Source organism: Crinia signifera, chromosome 2 (genome assembly GCF_055691185.1).
Source record: "Crinia signifera chromosome 2, ASM5569118v1, whole genome shotgun sequence".
Taxonomy (NCBI): Eukaryota; Metazoa; Chordata; class Amphibia; order Anura; family Myobatrachidae; genus Crinia; species Crinia signifera.
In genome coordinates this window covers 99,123,791-99,141,600 of record NC_139218.1, presented here as the reverse complement: position 1 = coordinate 99,141,600, position 17,810 = coordinate 99,123,791, and the positions used below count along the sequence as shown (strand labels likewise).

At 48.7% G+C, this 17,810-nt stretch overlaps 1 protein-coding gene across 2 annotated transcripts in view; it reads right to left on the bottom strand.

Moving 5' to 3' along the window:
* The window catches only part of OTC (ornithine transcarbamylase), a 54,441-nt gene extending 45,076 nt beyond the window's left edge, over positions 1-9,365 (bottom strand). The window contains exon 1 of one of the 2 annotated variants that reach the window (XM_083172613.1): positions 9,291-9,365. Coding sequence is in view for 1 of the 2 variants with exons in the window: in XM_083172611.1 (XP_083028737.1) it covers positions 3,021-3,094 (74 nt within the window). In the remaining variant the exon portion in view is untranslated. Of the gene's footprint in view, positions 1-3,020; positions 3,211-9,290 lie in introns of those variants that run through there. The other variant, XM_083172611.1, reaches the window with a different exon arrangement.
* Between the last annotated feature and the right edge of the window lie 8,445 nt (positions 9,366-17,810).

Below are 17,810 nucleotides of genomic sequence, written 5' to 3'. Positions count from 1 at the left end.
AAGTAATAAATAATTACTGATGAGGTGCATATATACATTTAGATTTGCAGCCTGACCCAAGTGGCTGGCACTAGGTATGTCTGAACTGGCCATACTCATGTGCATAAAAGAGAGTAGGACACAATTACTGAGTGTCGACAATCCATATGTATTCCGATTCCACAAACAGGGAAATGCATCAAAGCTTGGAGAGATAAAATACTAACCAATCAGCTTCTGTCATTTTAATGTCCTTTTTGCACTTGTACATTCAGTGATTTGGGTATGGGTCATTGGGTTGACAGTCATTAGGTTGACTACTACAGGCAGGGCTACTACTGTCAGCAAATGGTGTGGGCATTATATATAGGCCGCCCTACTACTGTCAGCAACTGGTGTGGGGCATAATATATAGGCCGCCCTACTACTGTCAGCAACTGGTGAGGGCGTTATATATAGGCCACCCTACTACTGTCAGCAACTGGTGTGGGCCTTATATATAGGCCGCCCTACTACTGTCAGCAACTGGTGTGGGCGTTATATATAGGCCGCCCTACTACTGTCAGCAACTGGTGTGGACGTTATATATAGGCCGCCCTACTACTGTCAGCAACTGGTGTGGGCGTTATATATAGGCCGCCTACTGCTGTCAGCAACTGGTGTGGAATTTATATATAGGCCACCCTACTACTGTCAGCAACTGGTGTGGGCTTTATATATAGGCCACCCTACTACTGTCAGCAACTGGTGTGGGCGTTATATATAGGCCGCACTACTACTGTCAGCAACTGGTGTGGACGTTATATATAGGCCGCCCTACTACTGTCAGCAACTGGTGTGGGCGTTATATATAGGCCGCCTACTACTGTCAGCAACTGGTGTGGGATTTATATATAGGCCACCCTACTACTGTCAGCAACTGGTGTGGGCTTTATATATAGGCCACCCTACTACTGTGAGCAACTGGTGTGGGCTTTATATATAGGCCACCTACTACTGTCAGCAACTGGTGTGGGGTTTATATATAGGCCACCCTACTACTGTGAGCAACTGGTGTGGGCTTTATATATAGGCCACCCTACTACTGTGAGCAACTGGTGTGGGCTTTATATATAGGCCACCTACTACTGTCAGCAACTGGTGTGGGGTTTATATATAGGCCACCCTACTACTGTGAGCAACTGGTGTGGGCTTTATATATAGGCCACCCTACTACTGTCAGCAACTGGTGTGGATGTTATATATAGGCCACCCTACTACTGTCAGCAACTGGTGCGGGCGTTATATATAGGCCACCCTACTACTGTCAGCAACTGGTGTGGGCTTTATATATAGGCCACCCTACTACTGTCAGCAACTGGTGTGGGCTTTATATATAGGCCACCTACTACTGTCAGCAACTGGTGTGGGGTTTATATATAGGCCACCCTACTACTGTGAGCAACTGGTGTGGGCTTTATATATAGGCCACCCTACTACTGTCAGCAACTGGTGTGGATGTTATATATAGGCCACCCTACTACTGTCAGCAACTGGTGTGGGCGTTATATATAGGCCACCCTACTACTGTCAGCAACTGTTGTGGGCATTATATATAGGCCACCCTACTACTGTCAGCAACTGGTGTGGGCTTTATACATAGGCCACCCTACTACTGTCAGCAACTGGTGTGTGCGTTATATATAGGCCGCCTACTACTGTCAGCAACTGGTGTGGGCTTTATATATATGCCACCCTACTACTGTCAGCAACTGTTGTGGGCATTATATATAGGCCACCCTACTACTGTCAGCAACTGGTGTGGGCCTTATATATAGGCCACCCTACTACTGTCAGCAACTGTTGTGGGCATTATATATAGGCCACCCTACTACTGTCAGCAACTGGTGTGGGCCTTATATATAGGCCACCCTATTACTGTCAGCAACTGGTGTTGACGTTAGGTATAAGCAGCGCTACTACTGTCGTCAACTGGTGTGGGCATATATATAGGCAGCGCTACTATTGTCGGTAATTGGTGTGGGTATTATGTATGGGCGGACTTGCTGCATTTGCGGTCAACCTTGCCGTTTAAGGAGATCCTCGCCATCCTCTGACTGCAAGGGTTCAAGCCAAACATTGAATATGGTGAGGGGGTTAGACGGCGAGAATGGCATTTCCTTGCAAAAATAAGCCATACTCGCAATACAAACCCCCCTCACCGCGTCATTAAATACACCTCCTACTGAGCGTCTGAGTGATTTGTGGACAATGTGCTTTAAATCAGGCCTGGCCAACCTGCGGCTCTCCAGCTGTTGTGAAAGTACATGTCCGAGCATCATACTTGCCTAATCTCCCGGCAGGGCCAGATATGGTGGGGAACCAGGGACAATGACGGGGGCAAGTGAAATTGCTGGCAAAGCCCCACCTGGACCCCCAGCACGCCCCTCTGTTACTCACTTAGGGCCTTATTCGAGTTCACTCTTTCTGACAAAATCCTTCTTAGATGGACAAAACCATGTGCACTGCAGGGGGGCAGATGTAACATGTACAGATAGAAATAGATTTGGTGATTTTTTGGTGATTCTTTGCAGGGTAAATACTGGCTGCTTTATTTTAACACTGCAATATAGATCTCACTTTGAAGTAAAACCCCACCCAAATCTAATTAGATCTGCACAAGTTACATCTGCCCCCCTGCAGTGCACATGGTTTTGTCCATCTAAGAAGGATTTTGTCTGAAAGAGTGAACTCGAATAAGGCCCTTAGAGAGCATAAGAGGGAGAACAGATGGATTTGAGCCAAATCATGTCATCGTAGCCCCCTACCCTCTCCCTTTACACAGTGCACCTCTCTACAGCATTGTGCAGAGTAGACGGAGCCATGATTTAGCGATCACGTGGCCACGCCCCCATTAGCCCACTTTACCACCAGCCACATCTAATATACAATGACCAGGCTTCCCCTTCCCGCAGGAAATATACACTATGAAATATACTGTCAGCATATTTCCATTACAGGAGAGGTATCCCTTGATTTGGCATAATAATATTGTAACTTACCGAAAATAGCGGACAGTGTTCTTGCTATGTCTCAGAGAAGCCACATTAAGCATGTTCCTCAGATGGTATAGCATTTCTTGTTACTTACAGGATTATAATGTATAATGAGAACCGAGTATGTCGTCTAGTGCGAGAGCTCCACTGATCTGCTCAGAATGAACTAGAACTCTACAGGGTTATTGGTACAGTTATGAGACCCTGCAGTGATTTCCCAATTGTTCAAAGTGCCAGCTCACTGCAGGACATGTGAGGAACAAATCTGCCTGAACAATCAATTCTGCCTTGTGTAATAACTACCTTTTTTCTTTTTCAAAAGATAGAGCCGACAGATTTATAATTTCAATTACTGTAAATGCAAAGCTCAAGTGTTTTTTTAATAAGACACGCAATTAGTCTTGTTGATTACTATTTCAAGTATTGTTAGTGAAAAAAAAAAAAAACATTTTTGTTAATGTTCCTATAAACGGACCAACGACTTTGAGTGACATTTGGGACCATATGCCATCTGAAAGGGGAACATTTATTAGGTACGTACAGTACAGTATGTTTTTTTACATTTGATTTTGAAACCGCCACACATCGCTGGTGATGCTCAGCTTCAAGACGCCACAGGATTTTCTATGCACTAAGAAGGGTGCAAGCTAAAAAATATTTTGTGCATAAAAGCCTTTTTTAACAAAATGCCTTTTTCTTTGAAGTGTTGTGTGGGATTTTCACAACAGAAGCATTATCCTAGCCTGTCCGACTCCCTTATTATCTTTGCTAGAGTACAAGTGGGCAGTCCGAGGGGACCGGATGCAGCGATTCATGCTGAATCGCATCATCATGGCCCAGCCGCGGGCTGTACAATGCCTTTAGTGCCGCCATCGTACAGCCTCCTTCACTGGGAGGAGGGGGGGGGGGGGGGCAACATGCATCACAGCATTGAGGTCACGGGTTCAATTCCTGCAATGACCGTAACTGTGCAGAGTTTGTATATTCTCCCCGTACTTGCATGGGTTTACTCCGGGTACCTCGGCTTTCTCCCACAATCCAAAAATATACTGGTAGGCTAATTGGCTCCTAACAAAATTAACCCTAGAATGTCTGTGTGTGTGTACATGTGGTAGGGAATATAGACTGTTAGCTCCACTGGGGCAGGGACTGATGTGAATGTTCAAATAGTCACTGTAAAGCGCTGCGGAATATGTGAGCACTATAGAAATAACTGGTAATCAATAAATAATACATAAATAATGCAATCACAATTATCAAACCCCCATGGATCTGCTCCTGCCCCAAAGCAGTGAATATGTATTACTTTTGAAGGTTTTTGAAAAAAAAATTTAAAAGCCGGATTGACCACAACACCCATATTTACAGCAGGTCAAACCCGAATTACCCTTGCCCAGCCACCCCCAATACACTCTGCCTATACATAGACTAAAGTGCTTCACACACTAGTCCAACTTACCGGAGCCACAAGTTGGACCTGATTTCGCTTGAACTTCCCCGGCAGCTCCCCAGGAGTCCTTCATCCAATTTGGCACTTGATTTTGACATTTTTACATGTGCTTTATCTCATGTAAAATAGCTTTGAAGAACTCCCGGCGAGCTGTCAGGGGAGTGCAAGAGAAATCAGATGCGGTAAGTTGGATGCAGCCGCGTTGTGCACTGACGGCTGCAATTTCAACTTATCTCATGTGCAGGAGGGTCAATATCTGGATCCTATCTGATGCGCACAGGGCCATGCATCAGATAGGATATCAAACACATGCGATTTGGCTGCTTTTCACCCGATTTTGTGGGCCAATCTATCGGAATCAGGTTAAATCACCCAAAATCGTATAAGTGTACGCACACAGTTAGGCTGAGCATACACTTCACAATTATCAGCACATGAGCAAGCATTAATTATCAGTACTTCGGAAATGCTGAAATTGTGCATAATGTCCAAAAGATAAGGGAGACCATAGGCATGCGCAGCACATTTTATTAGGGGATGCACTGTCAAAAGGTTGTGTGTAGTACCATTAATCAGGCGTGTCTACCATCATCTATTGGCATTTGCTACAATATAATACACCATAATCTCCTGCCTATTTTATTTTTAATCTTCTAATTACTCTGTGTAACAGCTCATGCAAATAAAGTCAAAGACATATATGGATGACGCGGATACTATGTAGTGATATGACAATGGTATAGTACAATTAACAATGCAAAACACATAATTGATTGATGGATGCTTTTTTTCTTTTTATGGAATACAGGTCTAAAAAAAGCTATTGCTAGTATTTGCTAGTGGCAGGGAGGTGTTCATAAGGGTGTGCACAGCATTAGGGTGTGGCTGTACACCCATAACACTCAATGTGCGCACACCTATGTATGTGTCTGATTCACTAAAATATCTGTAGAACTAGAAATCCAAGCATATCCTGATATGTTGTGGACACATATATACTATACGTCCCAACTTTTTTATGGTAGGGGTCGGGACTCCAGCACGGGGAAGCCGCGTGCGCATTCAAAAAGGGGGCGTGGCCTTGTGGGATGACGCATCCTCTGGCCGCGCCCCCAGTAGATGCTGTAGGCGTCTGTTCTTGTCAGCCTGGGGGGACTACCAACTGCCCCCCCCCCCCCCCCCACCTCCGCGAGACAATGGCGGCCCCGGGCAGGACATGGGAACGTCCCAGAATACCGGGACGTTCCCGTGGTAAGCGGGACAGTTGGGAGGTATGTCTATACATATAATGAAACTAATGCTGGGTACACAATAAAATGTTAAGCTCCATGAAGGAATCGTTAACGACTTCCCTTGAACTCACCAGAGGGCTCCAGGACAAAATATATATATTTTATATCATATATTATTTATAATATTACAAACGTCTCCTGTGCAGGAGCATTATTTTTAATTGAATTAATATATATTTACTCCAGATTTGTAATCCTGTTTGTGAATTAAGAGCTCATTGATTATTTTGTGTGTCTGAATGTATAATACATTATCCAGCAGAATTAATTCTGTAATTAATGAAATATGCTGTAGCAAGCATAAATATATTTTCCCGCACTGCATAATACGTAATAGTGCCCAAGCTGTCTCCCCTGTAAAAGTTATTTCCCTGCCTTTGTTGCATGTATCATCAGAGTAAATCACATGCTCTCTCTGAGTCATGAAAGGAGCAGTCTGCTATGTTCCGCTATTCCCAATGCTATTGCCAACTTTCTTTTATTTCTATTAACAATGAATAAATGTCTTTCATTGTAAGGTGCAATGAGCCTTCCGTAGCTTATTCCCTGCATGAGTGACTTAATAAACTTCATTGTAGCCTCACTCCTTGAAGTGGGGATTATCTTTTATTAGAAGAGACATTTAAGGCAGAAAGCCCCACAGCTCGCTAGTTTGACCTTGGGCATTGTCAGCAGAGGCAGCACGTGTGTGCAGTACAATGCAGCCAGTCATTGGACTATTTAAGACCCTTTATTAGAACAATATGCAAATTATTCAGAGAACTAAGCATGAAGGATGGATTTGCCATTTAATTAATTTTAACATGAATGAATGTGTAAAACCATTTCAACGCTGTTGCAACATATACATAATTGACTCTAGGGGCTAGACTTACTAAGTGGCATCTTTTCCAAGCTGTTGATTATTGGTGGTTTTCCCCTAAATTTTTAAACAGCAATAATATTAAATACAAAGCCCACCTGGTTCGCCAATTAAAATTTGGGATAAAAACCACAGAGAATCCAACCCCATCGCACCTCGGACCCTGGATATTGCCAGGCTGCTGACGTGACGACCCGGCCCAAGATGTGGTGTGGAAGCACCAAACCTTATAACCCGGGTTGAGTAACCCGGCAATTCGACATGGGTTACTAGAAGTGTAAAACCCAGGTCGCCTTCTGTATAATGGGTGACCCGGGTTTAATGTCAACACAAGTGGTCTAGAAAAGCTTGGTAATGTACCTCTGCTTTTGACTTCCTTGAGAAAGCCAAACCTTTGCTACCTTAGGGTAAGAGGGCTGACAGTAGATACCAAATCAGATATCAGTAGAGCTCTTTCTTCTCACTATGAAATAAAGGGTACTTGTGTATTATCCGGGTGCCCGATACATCGCATCGCATGCCACTACTTAAGGCACGCGATGCGATTGTACCCGATTTTGAGCCTTTCCCGGGAGGAGTGTACAATTTTAATATCGCGTTGCATCGCATGCCTTAACTAGTGGCATGCGATGCGATGTGACACGATTATACCCGATAATACATTGTATAGGCACCCTGATGCCTGATTACAATGTTAAATGCACCCCCATACCCGATTTTTAATTGTACACCCACCCTGATGGGTGATTACTATGTGAAATGCCGGTACGCGTCCTCCGACCTTTTCATACCCCCACTAGCCACGTGGAGTTGATTTTATATAGTGTGGCGAGCGCAGCGAGCCACCGAGCCCGAAGCATGGCGAGCGCAGCGAGCCCCGCGAGGGGACGCGTATTACTTCACATGTATACTTCACATGTATTCTCGCTGCGCTCGCCACGCTTCGGGCTCGGTGGCTCGCTGCGCTCGCCACACTATATAGATTCAGCTCCACGTCGACGTGGATAGTGGGGGTATGAAAAGGTCGGAGGACGCGTACCGCCGCCACTCGTGGGCTCGCTACGCTTCGGGTTGGCGTTGATACTGGGGTGGCGTTAACAATGGGGGGCCATTTAACATAGTAATCACCCATCAGGGTGGGTGGACAATCAAAAATCAGGTCTGGGGGGGCATTTAACATAAGAATCAGGCATCTGGGTGCCAGTGCGATTAAAAATCGGGTACAATCGCGTCGCATCGCATGCGATATGATTGTATGCGATGCAATGCGATTTTTTAGCGTGCGATGAAAAAATCAGGCGCCCGGATAATACACAAGTACCAAATAAAGTACACTACACCTGGACTGCATCATTTTTGAGTATGGATCAGCAATCATTATGGTCAGTCTATAGGCCCATCAGGGGCTGGCTGGCTAATATCAGCCTGGGGGCAAACACACGCAAGTGGCCCCAAAGTTAGAGTGCTATATTTAAAAAAATAAAATAAATGGTGCCACTTTTGTGGGGATCCAGCTGGTACAGTCTAATTGCACTGCACCCAATTACACCTGCTGCTATAAGTATAGAGTCAGTAGGGGGTACCAGCTTAGTGTCTTTTGGTGCAGATGTATTAATCCTGGTGATGGTGTGAGAATATGCAGGGGAAGGGTGAAGGTGGGAGAGCTGGCAGGGGCCAGGGTGATGTGGGAGAGCCAGTAGGGGGCAGGGTGATGGTGGGAGAGCCGGCAGGGGGATGGGTGATGGTTTGAGAGTCTGCAGGGGTCAGGGTGATGGTGGGAGAGTGGGCAGGGGGCAGGGTGACGGTGGGAGAGCCTGCAGCGGGCCAGGGTGTCTGTGGGAGAGCCTGCAGAGGTCAGGGTGTCCGTGGGAGAGCCTGCAGGGGTCAGGGTGTCCGTGGGAGAGCCTGCAGGGGTCAGGGTGTCCGTGGGAGAGTCTGCAGTGGACCAGGGTGTCAGTGGGAGAGCCTGCAGGGGCCTGGGTGTCAGTGGGAGAGCCTGCAGCAGGCCAGGGTGTCAGTGGGAGAGCCTGCAGCAGGCCAGGGTGTCAGTGGGAGAGCCTGCAGCAGGCCCGAGTGTCAGTGGGAGAGCCTGCAGGGGCCCGAGTGTCAGTGGGAGAGACTGCAGCAGGCCAGGGTGTCAGTGGGAGAGCCTGCAGGGGCCAGAGTAGTCAGTGGGCAGGTGTTAGTGGGAGAGCCTGCAGGGGCCAGTGTGTAAGTGGGAGAGCCTGCAGCAGGGCCAGGGTGTCAGTGGGAGAGCCTGCAGGGGCCAGGGTGTCAGTGGGAGAGCTTGCAGGGGCCCGGGTGTCAGTGGGAGAGACTGCAGCAGGCCAGGGTGTCAGTAGGACAGACTGCAGCAGGCCAGGGTGTCACTGGGAGAGCCTGCAGGGGCCAGGGTGTCAGTGGGACAGGGTGTCAGTGAGAGAGCCTGCAGGGGCCAGGGTGTCAGTGGGACAGAGTGTCAGTGGGAGAGCCTGCAGGGGCCAGGGTGTCAGTGGGACAGGGTGTCAGTGGGAGAGCCTGCAGGGGCCAGGGTGTCAGTGGGCAGGTGTTAGTGGGAGAGCCTGCAGGGGCCAGTGTGTAAGTGGGAGAGCCTGCAGCAGGCCAGGGTGTCAGTGGGAGAGCCTGCAGGGGGACAGAATGATGGTGGGAGAGACTGCAGGGGAAGGGAGTACCTCTACGTAGTGCTCTGTTGCTGTCTGCTCTGTCTGCTCACAGCCTTCTCCTGTGCGGTTCCATTTAGCAGCAGGGAGACCCGGGAGGAACAGTAGTTTGCAGGAATCTATGACCTGCAAACTTTCTTTGTTCTAGGGAATAGGATTGCCACCTAGCAACAGCTGGTGGGTTGTAGTGCAAGCCTCCCGACGATCGCTGGAGAAGGAAAAGTGAAAAGAAATTTCACTTACCTTCTCCACAGCCGGGGGAGCGGGCTGATGCCGCCGGAGCCTGTAGGCGCGTGCGCGCGCATGACGCGCGCGCGCGCGCGCACGTAGTACACGGCTCTGGCGCTACTGCACATGCGCGCATATTAATGAGGCGCATGCAAATGAGCTCTGTGACGCGCTCACGCTGGGCACGTGAGCGCACAGAGTATAGTAGCTAACAGCCCGCCCCCTGCTTCAGATTTTACAGAAGCTTACGGATGGCAATCCTTAGAACATAAAATAGAATATAACACCACCTAGTACTTGTACCCAATCAGAGACAAGAGACTGAATGATGCTGAATAAACGTGTTTAATAACTGGTGCTCGACAACAAGAGCGCGATGAAATATCTAGCCCGTAGGGTAACTGGACAACCAACGGAAATACTATAAGGTACGATCAGTAATGGAACTTCAAGCGGTGCTTCGACGAAGCCAAACGGACTTCTTGGGATCATTTCTGTTGCTTAGCTGGCTGCGCCTGTTGTTTGCTCTGATTCTTTGGAGCGCCTGTAACCAAAGGAGAAAGGAAACAGTTAGCATCGCAGCAAGAGAAACCACCAGACCTAGCAAGGCAACGGGTGGGTAGGGTGGGTCGCTGTTGCTAGGTGGCAATCCTATTCCCTAGAACAAAGAAAGTTTGCAGGTCATAGATTCCTGCAAACTACTGTTTGTTCGTCGGGAGGCTTGCCACCTAGCAACAGCTGGTGGGTAGACTACCACATACCTGGTGGTTGCTCTAAGGAACTCCACCTTTTGGTGATCAGATGGTCTCCAATAGTGCCTTACAAAGGTACGCGTAGAGGACCATCTAGCAGCCTGCATAATACACTGCAATGGCAAACCCTTGGCTGCTGCAGAGGTAACTGCGGCTCCGCGGAGGGAGTGCCCTTTGAATTGTGAAGTGTCTATACCTGCGTCCCGCATGACCGACACAATCCAACCACGGATTGTTCCCGGTCTGGCTGGGCGAAAGGGTTTACGACACGTAATGAACAGTTGGGAAAGTTCACCTCTTATCGGTGCTGTCAGGGCTAAATATGCCGACAAACAATCTACCAGGCATAGGGCGGGGTCAGACTGATCTCTAACTAGGTCAAACTCTACGAGGGGCCTGAGGATAGAGCTTGTCTTTGTGTGCCCTTTGAGTATGATGTGAAAACCCGCTGGGGTTGCGGTCATCCATGGGTCGGAAATGTCTATTAACGATAACTCGGCACCTCTTGCCGCGAAAGCTAAAGCCATCAGGGAAGCCAGTTTCCTCGATAGGCTAGGGGCTTCGGATGTAGAAGGAATGGTGGCTAAGTGGTTGAGAAAGGGTTCAATGTCCCAGGTGGTTGAGTAGCGTGGTCGTGATGGTCTAGATAGGAAGATACCTTTGAGTAAGCGTAAGTATAACCTATTCTCTGAAAACCCTGGGATTAGAAGGGTGAGCGCGGAACCATACGAACGTATGGTGGCCGAGGCTGAGCCTGTATCATATTTATGGGATAGGAAATCAATTGCTGAATTCACTGGTGCTGAGGGACGAGCATTGGGTCTGGTGTTTTGCCAGGCAATAAACTCTTTTATTATGGCGCTGTATCTAGCCTTGGTTCTGGGTCTCAGTGAAGCATTGATTAGTGCGGTTGATGATGCTGAGAGATCTGAGTGTGCTAACAACCTAGCAATGTCGCCATCCACATGCATTGTGGCAGTTTCTGTAGTAAGTCCTGGGTACCCTGAAAACATTCTCCCGAGATCTCTAAGGGGATCTTGGGGCCCTTCTGTAGTTGGCTGATTAGGGGAAACCAAATTCTGGATGGCCAGATCGGGTATACCAGAATAATCTGGGGTACCCTGTCCGACTTGTTTTTGTGTAGTACCCTCAACAGCAAGGCTGGTGGAGGGAAGGCATATGGAAGGACTAGGTTCGTCCAGGGGAATGACATAGCATCTGTCTGGAATGCCCCCTGGGACCATATCCTGGACACAAAAGTCGGAACCTGATTGTTGAATGGTGTCGCAAAGAGGTCTATTCCTGGCTGCCCAAAAGCTGTCACGATCTTGCGAAAGATCTCTGGCCTTAGAGTTGCTCTGTCTAGTGTGAGGCGAGTTCTGGAGAGAGAGTCTGCCAACTCGTTTAGCTCTCCGGGAACATATATTGCGGATAACTGGATGGATCTCTGAACCGCCCACTCCCAGATGTCTATTGCCTCCTGGCAGAGAGGCAAGGACCTTGTGCCGCCCATCTTGTTTATATAAGAGACTGCGGTCTTGTTGTCCAGACGGACTTGAATGGGAATATGATGAGCCTGCGGGGGAACTAGGGCCGCTAAGGCTAGTCTGGCTGCTCTTAGCTCCAGGAGGTTGATATGGGCCTGTGAGTCCTGCCTGGACCACCTGCCCCTCACAGCCTTGTCGCGAGTAAAGGCTCCCCACCCCGTGAGTGACGCGTCTGAGGTTATGATGATAACCGGTGTAGGATCCTGCAGGGGTCTGGGGGGAGGAATGGGTAGCACTGTCCACCTCTGTATCTCTTCGCGAACTATCGGCGTGAGCCTGATCCTGTGTGACCAGGTAAGGCCTATCCTGATAAGGAAACCTAGACGGTTCTGAGCATGTCTGCAAATAAGGGGTGCATGAAGGAACCCGGGGTCTAAAGCTCTCATTTTGCCTATGATCTTTGCGAGGTCTCTCAGGCTGAGCTGACGCTTTATAATGTGGGAGACAAAGGCTTGTATGTCTGTCCATTTCTCTGGCGGCACTGCGATAGAGAAAGAACGGGAATCTATTACGAATCCCAGGAATGTAATCGATTGGCAAGGTGTTAAGACTGACTTGGGATAATTTATTGAGAAGCCTAGGCCGAGCAGAAGTGATATTATTGTGTCTCTCTGGGAGAGTAGTGTCTCCTGCTCTGAATGTACGACCAGGAGGTCGTCCAAGTAAATTATGCATCGGACTTGTTTCTGGCGAAGGTGTGTTATCACCGCCTTCATAAGTCGTGTGAAGGTGTAAGGGGCATTGGACAAACCAAAAACCATGACGGTCCATTGGTAGAGGGTGCCGTTCCAGAGGAACCTCAGGAACCTTCTGTGATTGGGATGTACGTGTACGGTGTGAAAGGCCTCCTTGAGGTCTATCTTTATGCAATAGTCGTTCTGTGTCAAAATGAAGGGTACCTCTGTTAGACCCTCCATTCTGAACGTACGATGTCTTATGTACTGGTTCAGAGATTGGACGTTCAGAACCGGTCTGTAGGAGCCGTCCTGTTTCCTTACGGGAAAGAGGTGACTTGTCCAACCTGTTTTGGACGTGTCCGCCAATTCTATCCTTCCCTGAGACAAGGCTGTGACTAAAACCTTGTCTAAGAGAGGACTGGCGTTTATTGTGCATGGGATTCTCTGGCGAGGAAATCTCAGCAGCGGAAGGGATAAACCTTGTTTTATAATTTTTAACAACCATTTGTCTGTTGTAATTTCTCTCCACTGGTGTATGGCCTGTGAGAGGCCAAGGTGCGGCTGTGCTTCTGGTACACTCACCGTTTCCTCTGTCTCTCCTGGGGAAGGAGGTTGAGGGAGCCGCACTTCTGGAATTCCGGGACCTGGAGTAGCCTCCTCTGTGGCCTCGGGTGGAGCCTCTATAGTCTCGGTAGTCACGGGTCGCACTGCTGGCCGTGGCAGAACGACCCTCCTGACGAAAGGGCCGTTTGGAAGACTGGTGGCTTTTTAGATCCGCAAACGACTTGCGTGCCTTATACCGGATCTTGACTTCATCTATGAAGTCGGGGCCGAATAAATCGGAGTCAGTAAGGTTAGGGACCTCCGCTGGTTTGGGCGCTAAGTCGGCTAGCCCTGCTCTGGACAGCCAACGGGACCTGCGGGTGTTGGAAATAAACTCGAAAGTCTGCCCAACCATAAGGGTGGCTCTGCTTATTGCCTTCAGGAGTGCTGCCTTTGATGCCACTAGGGAATCTAAGGAGCTGCTCGCGGTGCCCTCTTTCTCCGCCTTGTTCAGTACGAACAGCAGGGGGCCCGCCGCGTCGGAAACCTTCAGTTGGATTTTCCTGAGCAGCTTGTCAATTGAGTCACTCTGGGTCTTATCACCAATAAGTGAAGACAAAGCCGGGTCAATGTCAGGGGCGAACAGGGCGGGGATATCTGGGATCCCTGTATGGTTACGCAGAACCATCTCATCCTCTTTAACGAGGGATGTCCTGAAGGCTAACTGTGCAAAGTTATGGACTTCGGACTTTTCCTGTAAGGCCCAGTGGGAGGAATACATTTTATTCGGGGGTGAGACTCCTGCTAGTGCCACCCTGGCCATCTGCAGGTCACTATATTCGCCTCTCTTAGAGGACGCAGAGGTTCTAGTCACCTCCTCAGACTCCCAGTCTACTGAGACCTGGCTGCGTACATCTTGTAAGTCAGGTGGACTTAAGGAGCGATGCTTACTTGCCCCCTTACGTAAGACCTGAGACCTCTTATGCTTTTCTGAGGCTCGGGGAGTGTGCCCGTGGGCAGGAGACTGCGGTTTATTGCGTACCGCTGAGGTATTCCTACTTCGGGCAATACCTGGGAATGAGACGATTAGTCCTGAACAGGCGTCTCTCTTGGAGCTTTTGCTCACATGTCTCCTCTTACTTGTGCTTTTCCTCCCCTGTAGCGATGCTGAGCTGGAGGGGGAATCACTATCCTGAGGTGTACTGTCTACCTCAGAGCTGTCCCTGGTGTCTGCAGACCTGACAGGGTTAAACAGCTTTCTTCTTTTAAAAATAATGTCCTCAGATGAGGAAGTGTCACTAGGCAGCCTCTTTCTGTGTTTGAGGCTCCTAGCGCTGGCTGAAGGGGACACAGGGAGAGTGTCTGTAGCAGAGACAGACACAGTGTCCTCCATCTTCAGCGCTGAGGTAAAATCTGAAGCAGGGGGCGGGCTGTTAGCTACTATACTCTGTGCGCTCACGTGCCCAGCGTGAGCGCGTCACAGAGCTCATTTGCATGCGCCTCATTAATATGCGCGCATGTGCAGTAGCGCCAGAGCCGTGTACTACGTGCGCGCGCGCGCGCGCGTCATGCGCGCGCACGCGCCTACAGGCTCCGGCGGCATCAGCCCGCTCCCCCGGCTGTGGAGAAGGTAAGTGAAATTTCTTTTCACTTTTCCTTCTCCAGCGATCGTCGGGAGGCTTGCACTACAACCCACCAGCTGTTGCTAGGTGGCAAGCCTCCCGACGAACAAAGGAGGAAACTCTAGGAAGAGAGCAGGGGGCGGGGCTACTGCAGAGCACAGAGAGCTGATCTGCTGGCAGGAAGCAGCAGTGTACACTGTGTGCAGCAGCTGCAGGATGACACTGACAGCCGGGAGACAAGCACAGGATTCTCCCCGGCTGTCAATATGTTGTCAGGTAACAGTTCGCAGGCGGCCCTCATGCTGCAAAACTGTACTGGCCTGGGGGGCACATGGCACCCTGCCCCCCGGCCCAGCCCGCCACTGAGGCCCATACACACTGGGCAATATTTGAGCTGAAAGCAGCTCAGTTTTGTTGTTTGAGCTGCTTTTAGTTCGATAACCGCCCAGCACGTACAGGCCTGTGGTGAGTGTTGATGCGTGCTCCTATATAATCGCCGGCGGCAGCCGCTCATCTGCTGGTATTACCTGCAGATGAGCAACAGGTTGGATGGCTTTCTATAGCGTCCTGCTATGGAAAGTCAGTCACATTAATACTCCATTCCGCTGCCCACCCCATCAGACATTAATATGCGATTCCTCGCTTTACCCCAGCGCACATTAATACACCATTCCTCCCAAGCACACATTAATACACCAGCGCACATTACTGCCCCTAAACCCTTTTATCTTTAACAGAATTTACCAGAAACTCCTATGTGTGGCTGGCAGTGCAGAAGGCTGCTCATCTTTGTCTCCTGAGTCCTGGCCGTCCTGGTCCTAGGCTCCTCCGGTGCACAGTCACATGTGCAGCAGCGTGTGACTGGCTCCCTGTTTCTATCAGGAAGCAAAGATTAGCACAGAGACTGCAAAGAGCAGATAGCACTCACTGGTGCCCCTACTAATCAGAGGTGAAGGGGCGGTGCTGTTGTCTGTCTGCAGTACGGAGGAGCAGCGTGGAGGGAGATCATATTGCCGCCGCTACTGCCTGTCAGACAGTGTGACAAGCGCAGCAGCTAACAGCAGCATACAGCGGGGGATGCAGAGCAGTGAGAGCGCCTCTCTCGGCCAGCGCCACCCTGCTTTGTAGCCTTTGCTGAGCGGGTAGCACCAGCCCTGCTGCTCTGGCTACTGCAGCAGCTTCTGCCCTGCTGTGGTTGGGAGGGGTAAGTGGATAGTTGGAGATCTGCTCTGGCTGATGCAGCAGTTTCTGCCCTGCTGTGGTTGGGAAGGGTAGGTGGATAGCTGGAGACTTGCTCTGGCTGCTGCAGCAGTTTCTGCCCTGCTGTGGTTGGGAAGGGTATGTGGATAGCTGGAGACTTGCTCTGGCTGCTGCAGCAGTTTCTACTCTGCTGTGGTTGGGAAGAGTAGGTGGATAGCTGGAGACTTGCTATGGCTGCTGCAGCAGTTTCTGCCCTGCTGTGGTTGGGAAGGGTAGGTGGATAGCTGGAGACTTGCTCTGGCTGCTGCAGCAGTTTCTACTCTGCTGTGGTTAGGCGGGGTAGGTGGATCGTTGGAGACCTGCTCTGGCTGCTGCAGCAGCTTCTGCCCTGCTGTGCTTGGGAAGGGTAGGTGAGTCAATGAGTCAATGATCATTTCTAACTAAACATTATTAAAAGTTAAGTTTTATTTTATGTCGAGTGCCCCACCAAAAAGAGTTGTTGGTCCCCCCCCCATACTGTTGTTGACTGTTTGGACAACTTTTGGGAGCACAACCGGTACCTCATTTCTACACCGTATTTTGTATGATGTCACTGGAACACTACATGCTCAACTCTGTCCTATATTTGCAGGGTTGTATTATCCCTGTATGTTATCACTTGTGTCCTATTAGGATTTTTATCTTAGATTATTGTCTCCGAGATAATTATCTCCTTACTGTATATGTTTACAGTGAAGGAAGTGATAGTATCTTATGATTTGTAATAACTATCACTTGGGCTAAATAGCCTTCCAATAGGATTTCTGTTGCTTCTGTGTGTTAGGACTATATGTGTTCTTAGTTTAATGTATGATTTTTTAAGGCAGTTCAGTAGAGAGACGTCTCCTATCACCTGTAAGTATTGTACTGTCGTATTGTACGGCCGTTTCACCTAAGCTTCCTCAGGAAGCCCTGAGAAAGCTTAGGTGAAATGGCCGTTGGCTAGCAATGACCACAGCTCCTCTGTTTATGTTGTTAAAATGTGTCAAATTGTACTAAAATGTGTGTTTTAGAGTTGTGTTAGATATATCATACTGTATATGCAGGCAGTTAATGGGGACACGGCGCAGCACGAGTGATACTCAAACAGCCTGACAGCCGGCTGGTGCTGGAGACGCAGGCATACCATATTGCCTGAGCAGGTGAGCGGCATACTAGACAGCCGCACAGCAGACCACAAGAGCGGACAGTAATAGCCACTACAGATCCGTTGTAACGGAGAGAGCTGTCATTACTATCAACGGCAGCCACTAAATAGAACTTGATCAGCGGGGAGTATATGCCGGTAAATTAGCGGCTTACAGAAACTCATACCCAGCTCAGTAGTGATTGCGTATGTGAAGCAGAAATACTGCCATTTCTTATAATAACCCAATCTGTTCGTATAAACAATTACACTATCACAGACTTGGGAACAGCGGAAATTGGCTGTTTGGCGTAACACATACACATTGCCCAATAATCAGTGGCAATCTGATGGAGATGTTGTTGTGAATGGGGTAATAGCCAAATAAAATGGCCAGTAAATTTTATATCCCTAATTCCAACACCTTTCAGTGGTAAGCCGTGATACTGTCTCTCCATTATACCTGTATGATTAAAACTCTTTTCAAAGATTGACAATAGCTGAAATTGGATAATTGGTGTTCTCCACACACACTGTCCAATAAGTAGTGACAGTCACACAAGGACACCGTTTGAGTGGGTAATAGCCGTTAAATATAAAGCGGCTGATAAACCTCTTATCCCTTAGCTCAACGGTAGTAATCTTTGTGAAAACCTGAACACTGTCCTTTTACTCCAAAAGTTCAGATATACCTGTGCAATTAAGGCTTTATTTTGATAATCAGGTTTACTATAGATTGAAGGATTGTTGTCATCTATACACACTAAAAGATACTGTCAGAGTGGGGAAATAGCCAAT